We start from the raw sequence: 15,274 nt of genomic DNA, 5'->3' as shown, positions 1-15,274 counted from the left end.
CACGTGTTCCAACATTTCTACGGAATCCAAACTCATCTTCCCCTATGTCGGCTTCTACCAGTTTTTCCATCCGTCTGTAAAGAATTCGTGTTAGTATTTTGCAGCCGTAGCTTATTAAACTGATAGTTCGGTAATTTTCACAACTGTCAACACCTGCTTTCTTTGGGATTGGGATTATTATATTCTTCTTGAATCCTGAGGGTATTTAGCCTGTCTCATACATCTTGCTTACTAGATGGTAGAGTTTTGTTAGGCCTGGCTCTCCCAAGGCTTTCAGTAGTTCTAATGGAATGTTGCCTACTCCCGGGGCCTTGTTTCGACTCAGGTCTTTCAGTGCTCTGTCAAACTCTTCACGCAGTATCATATCTCCCATTTCATATTCATGTGCATTCTCTTCCATATCTATAATATTGTCCTCAAGTACATCACCCTTGTATCGACCCTCTATATACTCCTTCCACCTTTCTGCTTTCTCTTCTTTGCTTAGAAGGGTAGGGATACCTGTCTATAAGCAATTTCTCTAAGATTCTCGTCGCGGTCCGCGAAAGGTCTGGGGAAGGAAGTAATATGTGCCAATAACGTACCGGAATCCAGCCAGATGGTGTCGCTGACAACCGCTGATGATTCGACAGGAGCACAGCCTGCCATTTACAAGGCATACCTGCTGTAAGTGCCTTGCAAGGGAATTTGAAACCTCAGTTTGCAGAGAAACTCCGGAAAGCTAGCTCTCTCTCTCTCTCTCTCTCTCTCTCTCTCTGACACACACACACACACACACACAGACACCCTAAACACTAGCACCATCACAAACAAAAGATGACCGACGTCGAAAGTGAAAGTGAAATTAATAATCAGTGGGTGTCGTAGCATTCTGTTTTTTGACAACAGAGAGACAGCACGGTTCCACCAGAATTTAAACAAAAACCACCGTCTCTATTTATAAGGTTACTTGCTAATTTAATTTCGGCTGTCTCCTTAACAATAGAAGAAAGCGCATGTCAGACTCTCCATGCTGTCATATTCCATGGGATGATCGGTGCCAAGACAACGTTCTGCAGTGGTGGATTTTCTCGGCTGTGGTGAGTACTGAATATACTGGTCCTCCAGAGTCCTGACAGTCCGACCAGCAATATTTGACATGCCGCAACTGCAAGGAATACGGTAGACATCCGCCTTGAGCAAACGAAGATCATCCTACACGGAAACCGAAAGGACCCTGATCTTCGACAGTGGTCGGAAAACTAGAAAAACACACTTCACATCATATTTCCGCAAACTACGACCAATTTTAAAGTACGATACAATAAAAAATATATTTCGCCACGCACTTCATATAAACAGTTACTCGTAGGGTACATGAATGTTCGCGGCGTATCAGGTATGCAGTAGCTCTACCAGGCATGAGAGATCAGCGCTGCTGAGCTGAAAATCGCACAATGTTGCGATGGGAGAAATCTGCTGACATTCCTTGCGCCTGCGAGGAGAATGGCGGACGCTGCGCTATGGGACGGCTGGCCACCCGCGTCTATCAGTGTGTGTGTGTGTGTGGTTGCCTACCGCCAGGGGCCGCAGAAAACAGAGCTGGCAGCCGGCAACGCTCCCTGACCTTTTTATCGCCTCCGGCTTCTGATCGCTCGCTGGCCGCATCTCGCGTGCGCCCGACGGCCGTATACTGGCTCGTAAATATGTTACGCGCAGTCGCAGCGCACTTCACAAGTTGACGTCGATAAGAGCCACCATGTGTACTCCCTCTGAACTAAATACGGGCTGAAATCTTTCGCTTCTGATCAAGTGTAGCAAGGAGAACACGTACCTACCAAGATATCTAATCTTTCCAATTAAAAGAAAACAGCCCTGGGTCACTAATTTTTAACGAATTAACCGGGTTTCGACACTGCTGGGACTGTCTTTCTCAGAATTTACACCAAAGAATGGTATATAACATGGTCACAGAATTATGACTAAAAACGTATGATACAAATTATAAGTACGAAATTATCGTGAAATACTGGCAGTACTTGTATGTCATTTATAAAATAGTAAATATGCCAAAAGGGCATTAGTCACAAAGATATTTAAGATAAAAAAATGTTGTTCAGTCCGTTTACAATCTGCACCACGCAAGTAACGAGCAGCCCTTAGTGGCAGTTGATGAAAGAAAGTGTCCAAGACTGTGCGCCTAGTTAGGAAGGAGTTGGAAGTTTGTGATGCCTGAAGATGGGTGTAATCCCAAAACGCGTAACATGTTCTAATAAAAGAGTCAATTAAACAACTCATGACTTTATTGCGATTGTACAGCATTGGTTGCCAATTATTAATTTAGAAGCATAATTAAAGTTCAAAGGCAATAAATGAGGAACTTTGAGGTTTGCCAGTCACGCTGTAATTGTGTCAGCGAGGACAAAGCACTTGCAAGAACCCGTGCACGGATAACCGATAACGTTAAAGCGTAGCTTCTGGGACACGGCGGATTAACAGTGAGGCCTCGATGTGGTTTTTAGCCGGTTTTCACATTCCACTTGTTAAATATGGGGCTGTTACCTACGTCCCGCCGCACATACCTGCTATGAAAACATTTAGAAAACGTTCCCACATCTGCACATAAGATTTATTTTAGACGCAGACAGATGGAGTCCACAGATTCCGCCCTGTAGAGTGAATAAGAGACTGATAACCATACATGTTTCATGTAGACATTCGAGGGAGGACTGTAGCCACAGTACACTACATGAGGTGTAGAAGCGTATGATAATGGAGGAGTGTCGGAGGAATAAGTACAAGAATTCTGTTCAGCAGAATTCGGCAATGCAGAGGGATGGAGCCAGGATGCATCCCGTAACCAGCATATGCTCATGCGCAAACTGCATACATATTTACCATCAAGCATTCACTCTTCCAAAACGCAAGAGACGTCCAGTTGATGTGAATTCACTTCAGTCTAATCATATTCGTATACTCCGTGTATACCATTGAAGACCATCCTGCAGAATGTGTTCTATCGCTGTCTCTCGAATGTCTACATGAAATGCAGTTATTGAAAGCTGCTCTATCACCCACATTCATCTCGATGATCGAACACATGGCGGTGGTTTGACAACGATAGCTCAGCAAAGACTGAATGTGCAGGAGAATTTAAGGTCATAACGGTAGTTGAGTGGATGTGGCCCAAACGGCTTTCTTCCCACCAAAATCAGCCATCTTGACTGACGTCACAGCGGCGCTCCCTGGTGTCTGAGATATGAACTAAGCCAGTAGGACTGCATACACACGTGCATGATATAAATAATAATAATGGATAATGAATGTTAATAAATGATAATCAATAATAATGAATAATAATAAAGACAAGTACGATTTTGCATGCGCTATCCTGTTGGAATGCAAATTTGCCACCATTTTTTCTGGAGGGTTAGGTTAGTGGAGGTAGCCCAATTGGTTTATGTTCCCACCAAAATCCGCCATCTTAGATGACGTCATGTGCTGTTGCCAAGTCTACATACCGCTATCTTGGATGACGTCATCGCCGCCATCTTGAATAAATTTGGCAACAATGCAGAGTACGCTGACACGAACCTTGTCCTACTACTGACGGTAACATCCAACGGGAGCTCCATTCTCAACGGCTGCCAAGCCAAGACTGAGTGCCTCAGTGCGGCGTGCGTATGTTTACACAAAACGCCTGAGGCGCTCCTCATAGCAGTGTGACCAACTGCCACACAAACAGGAGTTCTGTACTTATAAAAAAATAGGAGACCTTACTTTTGGGCTTACCATCTCAATTATGCAGAGATGAAAAGATTTGTACAGGATAGAACACCGTGGAGAGCTGTATGAAATCAGTCTTTGGCCTGAAGACCATAACAATAGCAACAACATAGATCTAAAATGGTAGCACAGTGAGGAGATTCATTCAATATGTGGCGATGTTCCTCCGAATACGACTTCCATAAAACGGGTGAGAAGGTGGGCAGGCAGCCCTGAGCCACGCACCTGTCAGAGAGGAGGCGTTGAGGCGGCCGTGGTGCCAGGCAGCGTACTGGCGGCCGAACGCGTGCGCGTGCGCCAGCCCGTCCACGTGGTTGCACATGTCGGTGGAGCAGCACGACAGCCCGGCGCCCGCGCCCCCGTCCTCGCTGCACGCCTCCTGCTGGTCCCTGCGGGCACACGTCACACACTCAGCCGTCATACAACGACAGTGGATTTCATATACAGACTTCCGGTAACACGACCTTGGTTCGCTGCCAAGCCACTTGGAGCGCTGCAATCTGTCAAGTTTGTTTTCGTTTCGTAAGACCGGTATCACACTATCAAATTTCTTTGTCAAATATCTTCGTCAAAGAAATTTGATGGTGTAATAGGGAACTTTGTCAAATGTCGTCAAATATTTGATCAAATCTAGGGCATCAAAAAAATGTTCAAATGTGTGTGAAATCTTATGGGACTTAACTGCTAAGGTCATCAGTCCCTAAGCTCACACACTACTTAACCTAAATTAACCTAAGGACAAACACACACACACACATGCCCGAGGGAGAGGATTCGAACCTCCGCCGGGACCAGTCCATGACTGCAGCGCCTGAGACCGCGGCTTCTAGTGCATCGCTGTAGATTTAATCAAAGAAGTCGCTTGTCTTCTGTTCACTGCAATGTGACATGTTATCACTTGGAGCGCTAACATCGCAGCAGCGTTCTGTCATCTGCAGTGTTTGTTGCCGGTAAACACAATTGGTGTGTACGGGCAACTACAAAATTAATAGAGATGTATGAGGCTGATGAGGCGCTTTACAGCGTGAGGCACCCTGAATACAAAAATAGATTAAGAAGATTGGAGACCTAACCTAACCTAACCTAACTCTCTCCTGTACCAAGGAATCGGAGTGTTACAGTGAGCCTGTCTTCTGCAGATATAGCAGTTCTTAAGTGAGTATTGTGCTTTGTGATATGAGGATAGCCGGCCGCGGTGGTCTCGCGGTTCTAGGCGCGCAGTCCGGAACCGTGCGACTGCTACGGTCGCAGGTTCGAATCCTGCCTCGGGCATGGGTGTGTGTGATGTCCTTAGGTTAGTTAGGTTTAAGTAGTTCTAAGTTCTAGGGGACTGATGACCACAGCAGTTGAGTCCCATAGTGTTCAGAGCCATTTGAACCATTTGATATGAGGATACCCTTCTCTGAGCACATACAAAATTGTATGCTCATCCATTCTTAAGTAATTGATGTACCACTTGACGTCCTCCACTATAAGCTCACGTAACAAGTTTTATTGAATGCTTTTATCGTGTCGTCGTAAAAACCACAGCTTCACCCAGATACGTTTCCTTTTTTTCCCCCCCGCTTCTCTTCCGCATGTCCACACAGTACAATTGTGGTACATGCAGCTGCTGTTGACAACAAGTTGTTGTCAGCCATCTTGAACTTTGACGAAAAATATGATGACAGTGTAATACCCATTTTTAGTGCCACGTCAAAGATCTTTGTCAAATATATTTGACGAATATTTGATCATATCTTTGATCAAATCTTTGACAAAGAAATTTGATAGTGTAATACCGGCCTAAGTAACAGAGGTTCGTTTCATCACGTTGTGCTTCTGATTATGGCTTCTCGTGTGTACTGCACACTTCAAATTGCATTGTAAATATGTTGTTCGTATCCCGATTCGCATCCGTAATAATTCGGTGGGTAAATGATTCCATATGTTTTTGATTCATGTAAAACAGATGCTGCTTTCGTTGCATCGTGTTCTGTGGACTTATTTCTATTTGTTATTGCTACGAATCTGTCTGTGACTGCTCGATGCGTAGTTTCTCGCATTTAAAGGAGAACTGCAAGTTAGCAGCTTTTGACAGTGCTGGTATTCAACTTTGTTATACCTCGTCACGGAATGAGTATGTAATTCTGCTTTCAATGGCGTTGCTTCTTGCCATGGAGTGCCACGCATTTCACAGTGGCTTGCAGAATGTGGATGTAGACGAGTCTGCTTCGTAGTTTTGGTGACTACACCATACATTCTCGCAAATGCTAAAATGCGGAAACAGTTACTATAAACAGTACACTTTAGCAGCAGTCAATGAATTTCTGCGAGTGCAACAAAAATAACGTAGAATCCGAGTAATACTCTTAAAATGCATTCAAATCGAGCAGTTTGCACACTTATTCGTAAGCAGTAACAAGTAGACACGAATCCACAGAAAGCCATGCGACGAAACAAAAGCAAATATCGAATCGTTTTCCCCACCCAGCATTACGAATGAGAGCGAAAATTAAGCAGAATACGAGCAACATACAATACAATTCACTTAGCGCGATACAATCAAGAAGGTGGTAATAAGGAACAAAAATGTGATTCTTCAGTTTCTCCCGGAGTATTTCTTGCTCGAACAGTCCACGAGTATACTGCCGTTCCATAGTGTCCAACGGGCACAATATTTCGGCGATCAGACATGTCGCCATCGTTAGGTGCTCTGACGAACTGAGCTCCTGACTGGATGGTCTGATGGGTATTGAACCCCTGTGGTCAAAGGATCGGATCTAATTTGATCCCTGCCTTTTGTCTGATGATAGTGGTAACGAACTGATGGGATTAAAGGGTCATGAATCTGTGTATAACTTGGATTTCTAAGGTATGGATTGGTCATGGAATAGGATGTAGTCGGATGTCGGCGTCTTCTTGGCTTTCTGCGCCCCGCTGACGCTGACGCTGCACAGGTGAGGGTGGACCCTCGGCTTGAGACGGAAGTTCTAGCGCTGGAGCGCTTCGCCTTCCTCATGGCGGTGTGGCGAGTAGAGTCTTGGCGGTAGAGCATGGCTTGGCGGTGTGCATGTTGCTTTTTCTTTTTTTTTAATACCCAAAGAAGACAGGAGAGTGAGAGAGAGACAGTAGAAGTGGAGGAAAACGAAAGGCCTCATGTGGCTGGCCTGGCGTGGGTATTTTTTTTTAAGAGAAAAGGATAGTAGAAGGGACAGTAAGAGAAGCAGGAAGACGAAAGGCTCAATTGACAAGCCGGTCGTTTATGAGATTGAAGAGAAGAAGCAGAAGAGAGAATGAGAAGAAGATTAGAAAAACGAATACCAACAGAGCCGGTCGTTGACTCGGACGGCGAGGCAGACACGCGGAGAATGAGGGGTCGGAGAGCTTATAAGTGGGAGGGGAGCGGTCCCAGGGGGGAAAGCATACAGAGGGAGTGGAGGACTAGAACAAGGAGGGAAAGAAGGACGAGAGAACGTAGAAGAGGCGTGGGGCAGCCAGTAGGGATGGGGGGGGGGGGAGAAGGAAAGGAGGGGAACGTGGGGAGTGAGGAGGGGAAGGGAAAAAGGGGCGACCAGGGATCAGTGGGCAAGAAGGTCAGGCCAGCGGGTGGTGGCCAGGCGATGGAGGCGGGTGCCAAGGGAAAGGATGAGAGGATTGGCGGATTGGCGGGAGTGGTGATAAAAGGAAATGGCAGAGGAGCAGACACGGTCGTGAAGGAGGGGGATATCAGCCAGCAAATGAAGTTCACGGGTGGGGAAACGGTACGGGAGGCGTAGGGCAAGCCGGAGAGCACGGTTCTGCACCGTCTGGAGACGGTGGAGATGTGTGGGGGCGGCATTGCCCCACACAACGGAAGCATATTCCAGGATGGGGCGGAGCAGGGACGTGTAGAGGAGGACGCTTAAATGCTGGGGAAGGGAGGAAGACGGATTTAGGAAAGGATAGAGCTGACCGAGGCGCCCTAAGGCCTTGCGCCGTACATCCTCAATGTGGGGACGCCAGGTGACGGCCCTGTCCAGGGTGACCCCCAGATATTTGGCGGTCCCTGCCCATGGGGCGGGGGTGGCAAGGACAGTGACGGGGGGATAGTTGATGGGCCACCGGCGCCGACACATGATTAGAGCCTGCGTTTTGGCAGGGTTAAAGGCCAGGCGCCATTTTAAAACCGCGTCCACTTACTGACCTAGACTTAAGTTTTATTGCCTCTCAATTTCTCATACTATGATGTTTGTCGTGGTCGCTGACAGTCATACGATGCAACGCAGTTTTAGAGAAGAGGTCAGAGCAGCATGTGGTCTGGAAGAGACCTCCGATGTCGCAATGCGAGGCGCACGCGCGTGCATTACGCGGCCTTGGGTTGGTGCAGCTCGCGATGCTGCCAAGAAAGCAGCACGTGCTTGTCTCCGCAAAACAATGCCGCGCCGATGGACACTGGCTGGACGCTGGCTTCGGTCTGCTGCAGCAGTGGGCAGCAAGAGTGCAATCTTCCGCTGAGCCTGCGAACATTTTCCACATCATTATTTCGTTATTGTCACCCTCAACATAGTCCTCTCCTCTATCCCTACAACACACCATGCGAATTTACCGTCGATGGACACAGTGCTGGAAGTCTCATCTGTGAGCTGCCTGGCCACACGTGATTTTCATAGCTTCGTTTAGCATCGGGTTGGCTATGCAAGCGATTTTTCCTGTGAATATTCTCGACGAAATTTTATTTTTAAGTAAGTGGAACGCTGCTTTTGTGCTCGCCACATGGATCGTCCTCGCTTGGTGTGCGGAGACGCTGTCATACTCGTATAACTACAGTATTTGCACTAAAACTGCTGGAGACTATGTTTCAGCATATCAAAATCTAACGTCGCAGGGCGGGTTTTACACTACTGGCCATTAAAATTGCTACACCAAGAAGAAATGCAGATGATAAACGGGTATTCATTGGACAAATATATTATACTAGAACTCACATGTGATTACATTTTCACGCAGTTTGGGTGCGTGTACAGGTACAGCTGCCAATGCAGCTTCAACACGATACCACAATTCATCAAGAGTAGTGACTGGCGTATTGTGACGAGCCAGTTGTTCGGCCACCGTTGACCAGACGTTTTCAATTGGGGAGAGATCTGGAGAATGTGCTGGCCAGGACAGCAGTCGAACATTTTCTCTATCCAGAAAGGCCCGTACAGGTCCAGAAACATGCGGTCATGTATTATCCTGCTGAAATGTAGTGTTTCACAGGGATCGAAGGAAGGGTAGAGCCACGGGTCGTAACACGTCTGAAATGTAACGTCCTCAAAGTGCCGTCAATGCGAACAAGAGGTGACCGAGACGTGTAACCAATGGCACCCCATACCATCACGCCGGGTGATACACCACTATGGCGATGACGAATACACGCTTCCAATGTGTGTTCACCGCGGTGTCGCCAAACACGGATGATACCATCATTATGCTGTAAACAGAACCTGGATTCATTCGAAAAAATGACGTGTCGCCGTTCTTGCACCCAGGTTCGTCGTTGAGTACACCATCGCAGGCACTCCTGTCCGTGATGCAGCGTCAAGGGTAACCGCAGCCATGGTCTCCGAACTGATAGTCCATGCTGCTGCAAACGTCGTCGAACTGTGCGTGCAGATGGTTGTTGTCTTACAAACGTCCCCATCTGTTGACTCAGGGATCGAGACGTGGCTGCACGATCCGTTACAGCCACGCGTATAAGATGCCTGTCATCTCGACTGCCAGTGATACGAGGCCGTTGGGATCCAGCACGGCGTTCCGTATTACCCTGCTGAATTCACCGATTCCATATTCAGCTAACAGTCATTGGATCTCGACCAACGCGAGCAGCAATGTCGGGATACGATAAACTGCAATCGCGATAGGCTACAATCCGACCTTTATCAAAGTCGGAAACGTGATGGTACGCATTTCTCCTCCTTACACGAGGCATCACATCAACGTTTCACCAGGCAACGCCGATCAACTGCTGTTTTGTGTATGAGAAATCGGTTGGAAACTTTGCTCATGTCAGCACGTTGTAGGTGTCGCCACCGGCGCCAACCTTGTGTGAATGCTCTGAAAAGCCAATCATTTGCATATCGCTGGATCTTCTTCCTGTCAGTTAAATTTCGCGTCTGTAGCACGTCATCTTCGTGGTGTAGCAATTTTAATGGCCAGTAGTGTAATATCGCACTATGCTTCAAAATGACAAAATTTCGAAACTCATATAGTGATAACTACTTTCAACAGCCGTAAGCTGTATGACTACATTCACATCTACTTCTACATGGTTACTCTGCAATTCACACTTCAAGTGCCTGGCGGAGGGTTCATCGAACCATTTTCATACTACTAGTCTACTATCCCACTCTCGAATGGCGAGTGCGAAAAAGGAGCTCTGATTTCTCTTATTTTGTTATGATGATCATTTCTCCCTACGTATGTGGGTGTCAATTTGCATTCGGAAGAGAAAGTTGGCGATTGAAATTTCGTAAATAGTTCTCGCCGCAAAGAAAACCGCCTTTGTTTCAGTGACTGCCACCCCAACTGGCGTATAATATCAGTGATACTCTCACCCCTATTGCACAATAACACGAAACGAGCTGCCCTTTTTTGCACTTTTGCGATGTCCTCTGTCAATCCTACATGGTATGGATCCCATACGTCGCAGCAATATTCCAGCAGAGGACGGACAAGTGTAATGTAGGCTGTCTCTCTAGTGGGTTTGTCGCATCTTCTAAGTGTTCTGCCAACAAAGCGCAGTCTTTGTTTCGCCTTCCCCACAGTATTATCTATGTGGTCTTCCCAATTTAAGTTTCTTGTAATTGTAATTCCTAGGTATTTAGTCGAATTGACAGCCCTTAGATTTGTGCGATTTATAGTATACCGAAAATTTATAGTATTTCTTTCAGTACCCATATGGAAGACTTCGCACTTTTCTTTGTTTAGTGCCAGTTGCCACTTTTCCTCGCACTTCTTTGTTTAGTGCCAAGCCACTTTTCGCACCATACACAAATTCTCTCTATTTTGTAATTGGAATTGATGGTCTGATGATTTTACTCGATGGTAAATTACAGCATTATCTGCAAACAATCTAAGGGGGCTGCTCAGACTATCACCTGGATCTTTTATGTAAATCAGGAACAGCAGAGGGTCTATGACACTACCTTGCGACACGCCAGATATCACTTCTGTTCTAGTCGATGATTTACCGTCTATCACTACAAACTGTGACCTCTCTGAGAGGAAATCACGCCAGTCACACAACTGAGACATATAGTATCTGATAACATAATTAGTGCTGGACAACTGCAGCACGTCACATTGTGCAACTATACTGCCTGACAAGAAAGGTGAGTCACCCTGAAGACACGGTCGCATGTCAGTGTAACTGCGTACACATGCACACACTATCGGCGGGTATGTAAATGATTGAAGTTGCAGTTCTGTAACAGGTAGATCGGCCACATTAGTGATATTCGTGTTTAGTGTTGTCACCAGGCATGGGAGAGCGTACGAGGATCGTGAACAGCGTCAGGTGTTGAGTCTGAGACAGCGTTGTCCGTACCTGGCAGAGTCTGAAAGAGACCGTGTTGTTGATCTCAATTTGGCCGGCTGGTCTAATTTTACAATATTAAGATCTGTCGGGCCTTCCGATGTGACGGTGGTCCGATGGTGGAGTGCGTGGGAACCGAGAGCAGGCATTCTCGTCCTCAAGTTTCCCATCGACTACGCTTGATTCCCAAAAAGGAGGATCGCAGTATTACGCATTGCATTGGAAATCGTGCCCCGCTCACATCAGCGCCTACCATAGTAATGGTCTCCCTGCAACATTTCGTGTACCACTGGTTGGAGCGTAAAACCAGCCGGACTACGGAATTACAGTTAACTCCACAACACAGATGGCTTGTTTGGAGTAGTGGCGTGACCGGAAAGGATGGACTGCTGGTGAAAAATAGCGTCGACTTGTGTTCAGTGATGAGTTGTGGTACCCGGATGACTATCGCCGGCGCGTACGGTGATGTCCTGGGGAGAGGTCCCGTTCTTCCAGTGTTTCTGAGACACACAGCGGTGTTACTCCTGGCATCATGGTTTGGGAGCCTGCGGGTATGACGTCACGTCATCGCTGTTAGCGACTGAAGGGACTCTGACGGATCGCTGGTACGTCACGGACATCCTGTATCCTCACGTGCTACCTTGAATGCGGGAGTATCGTGGTGCCTTTCTTTTTTTTTTTTTTTTTTTTTTTTTTTTTTTTTTTTTTTTTTTTTTTTAGCAGGACAGTGCTCGTTCACACGTGACGCGTGTCTCTATGAACTGAGACCATGGTGCTGAGGTAATCCCGTGGCCAGCAAAATCACTACTTCTTTCACTGAGCCGGCCGGTGTGGCCGTGCGGTTCTAGGCGCTTCAGTCTGGAACCGCGTGACCGCTACGGTCACAGGTTCGAATCCTGCCTCGGGCATGGATGTGTGTGATGTCCTTAGGTTTAAGTAGATCTAAGTTCTAGGGGACTGATGACCACAGATGTTAAGTCCCATAGTGCTCAGAGCCATTTGAATTTGAATCTTTCACTGATAGAACACGTGTGCGACCAACGCGGACGTCAACTTTGTCACTGTGACAGTATCCAAAATATCAAGTACCAGTCACAACAGCTGTGGGCCACGCAAATAGAACAGTTTCTGCGTCAGTCACTTGTTTACTTTGCCACTACGCGTTTCGATGGTTCACGCCATCATCTTCAGGTGGAGAATTGTTTATTTACATGACTGGTGTTAGTGAAGAGTACAGACGTCTTTCACAGTCGCAGACCAAGGACGGGTAGCTTATTTTGTGTCTTTTGCTAATGATAAAAATTGTTGATTTAGAAAAGGCACTTTAGAGGTTGTAAATCATGAATTTCTACAGTGAATTGTAGTTACAGGGACAGTAGAGTTCTAAAAGGTCTGCCCGATGTATGTCCTCTCCACTGCACATTACATTTATGAGTTTACAGTTGAGAGAACATACACCAGCTCTTTATTCACATGAAGTGCTGAGTGCTATTGACAAGGGACCTCAGATCTATTCCTTACTCATGGATTTCTGGAAGGCTTTTGACACTGTACCACACTAGCGGCTCGTAGTAAAATTGTGTGACGTCCACAGTGTACAACACTACAAGAAGACCGATATCTCACCATCAGTGCCCGCAGACGGCCACGGAGTACTGCAGATAGCCGTGCTCGGGACCTTACCGCAGCTACTGGAACAGTTGTCTCCACACACACTGTCTACAGACGACTGAACAGACATGGTTTATTCGCCAGGAGACCTGCAAGGTGCATTCCACTGAACGCTGGTCACAGGAGAGCCCGTAAAGCCTGGTATCAAGAACACATTACATGGTCAACGGAACAGTGGTCCCAGGTTATGTACACGGACGAGTCCAGGTATAGTCTGAACAGTGATTCTCGGTAGGTTTTCATCTGGCGTGAACCAGGAACCAGATACCAACCCCTTAATGTCCTTCAAAGTGACCTGTATGGAGGTCGTGGTTCGATGGTGTGAGGTGGGATTATGATTGGTGCACGTACAGCCCTGCATGTCTTTGACAGAGGAACTGTCACAGTTCAGCTGTATCGGGACGTCATTTTACACCAGTATGTCCGCCTTTTCAGGGGTGCAGTGGGTCCCACCTTCCTCCTGATGGAGGATAACGCACGGCCCCACCGAGCTGCCATCGTGAAAGAGTACCTTGAAACAGAAGATATTAGGCGAATGGAGTGGCCTGCCTGTTCTCCAGACCTAAAGCCCATCGAGCGCGTCTGGGATGCTCTCGGTCGACATGTCACTGCACGTCTTCAAACCCCTAGGACACTTCAAATGGTTTAAATGGCTCTGAGCACTATGGGACTTAACATCTAAGGTCATCAGTTCCCTAGACTTAGAACTATTGAAACCTAACTAACCTAAGGACATCACACACATCCATGCCCGAGGCAGGATTCGAACCTGCGACTGTAGCAGCAGCGCGGTTCCGGGCGGAAGCGCCGTATCACCAATACCGTAGACTTACAGATCTGTGTCATGTGTGTTCCTTATGTGCCTCTGCTATTAGCACCAGTTTTGTGTAGCGCTACGTTGTGTACATCGAAAGCGGAATTTATCAGAGGGTACCGGCGAGTATTCAACGGGAATTCAGTACGTCATGATCAGGGTTTGGAAGTTGGGGCCCTTAGATTGAGCGCTGCGCGAGGCTAAAACGGAACTTGAGCAGATTTTCGCTTGTACCTTTCGACTCAGTGGTTTCTGGACAAGGGTCCCTTACTTCAAGTTGATACGTTTACCCTTCTCCACCACGCCTGAAAGTTTGTAACATCATACCCAGATATCCCTATATAGGTATTTAATGGTTTAAACTTTGGAAGTGGTCTCTTTCTATACTGTTTTCAGAATGATTTTATTCCGGTGACTATAGCCAATGGTTGCTGTGTTGTCATTTTTTCTGATACGTATGCAGTTACTTGGTAATTACTACACAGCCAAAACGTTGTATTACGCAAAATGAAAATAAAATGGAAATGATAATGATTTAGGCTTGATTAGAAATTGTACCAGCAGTGGGATTCGAACCTAGGTCTCCTGTTTACTAGCCAGGTGCAACAGCCATTGCGCCACACGGTCACTGCAGCTGCTGCAGCTACACGGAATATCCTAGTAAGTCTCCCTCCACATGACAAATTCCAAGTTGCATCTCAGCCCATTGCTATTCCTCTTCTAAATTCGCATCAGTATTGTCGAGGCTCTCCTATATTGTAATAGCATCTTCGCAATGAGGGAAATGGGGTTAATCCCGCCTGTACCTCAGGCACAAGTGAGATATTAATCACATCAATTGATGTTCCTGAGACTTATTGAACCTCATCTTTATCTAAGATGTTGTTGTTGTTGTGGTCTTCAGTCCAGAGACTGGTTTGATGCAGCTCCCCATGCTACTGTATCCTGTGCAAGCTTCTTCATCTCCCAGTACCTACTGCAACCTACATCCTTCTGAATCTGTTTAAGAGTATTCATCTCCTGGTCTCCCTCTACGATATTTACCGTCCACGCTGCCGTCCAATACTAAACTGGTGATCCCTTGATGCCCCAGAATATGCCCTACTAACCGATCCCTTCTTCTAGTCAAGTTGTGCCACAAATTTCTCTTCTCTCCAATTCTATTCAATACCTCCACACTAGTTATGCGATCTACCAATCTAATTCTTCTGTAGCACCACATTTCGAAAGATTCTATTCTCTTCTTGTCCAAGCTATTTATCGTCCACGTTTAACTTCCATACATGGCTACACTCCATGCAAATACTTTCAGAAACGACTTCCTGACACTTAAATCTGTACTCGATGTTAACAAATTTCTCTTCTTCCAAAATGCTTTCCTTGCCATTGCCAGTTTACATTTTATATCCTCTCTACTTCGACCACCATCAGTTATTTTGCTCCCCAAATAGCAAAACACATTTACTACTTTAAGCCTCTCATTTCCT

General features: G+C 46.5%; 1 protein-coding gene across 1 annotated transcript in view; it reads right to left on the bottom strand.

Annotated features, from left to right (window-relative positions):
• LOC126229564 (BMP and activin membrane-bound inhibitor homolog) overlaps positions 1-15,274 on the bottom strand; it is a 315,369-nt gene that overhangs the window by 41,194 nt on the left and 258,901 nt on the right. The window contains exon 3 of the mRNA XM_049942333.1: positions 3,991-4,154. Coding sequence (XP_049798290.1) covers positions 3,991-4,154 — 164 coding nt within the window. The remainder of the gene's footprint in view (positions 1-3,990; positions 4,155-15,274) is intronic.

This window comes from Schistocerca nitens, unplaced genomic scaffold (assembly GCF_023898315.1).
Source record: "Schistocerca nitens isolate TAMUIC-IGC-003100 unplaced genomic scaffold, iqSchNite1.1 HiC_scaffold_375, whole genome shotgun sequence".
Classification (NCBI taxonomy): domain Eukaryota; kingdom Metazoa; phylum Arthropoda; class Insecta; order Orthoptera; family Acrididae; genus Schistocerca; species Schistocerca nitens.
This window is presented reverse-complemented; position numbering and strand designations above follow the sequence as displayed.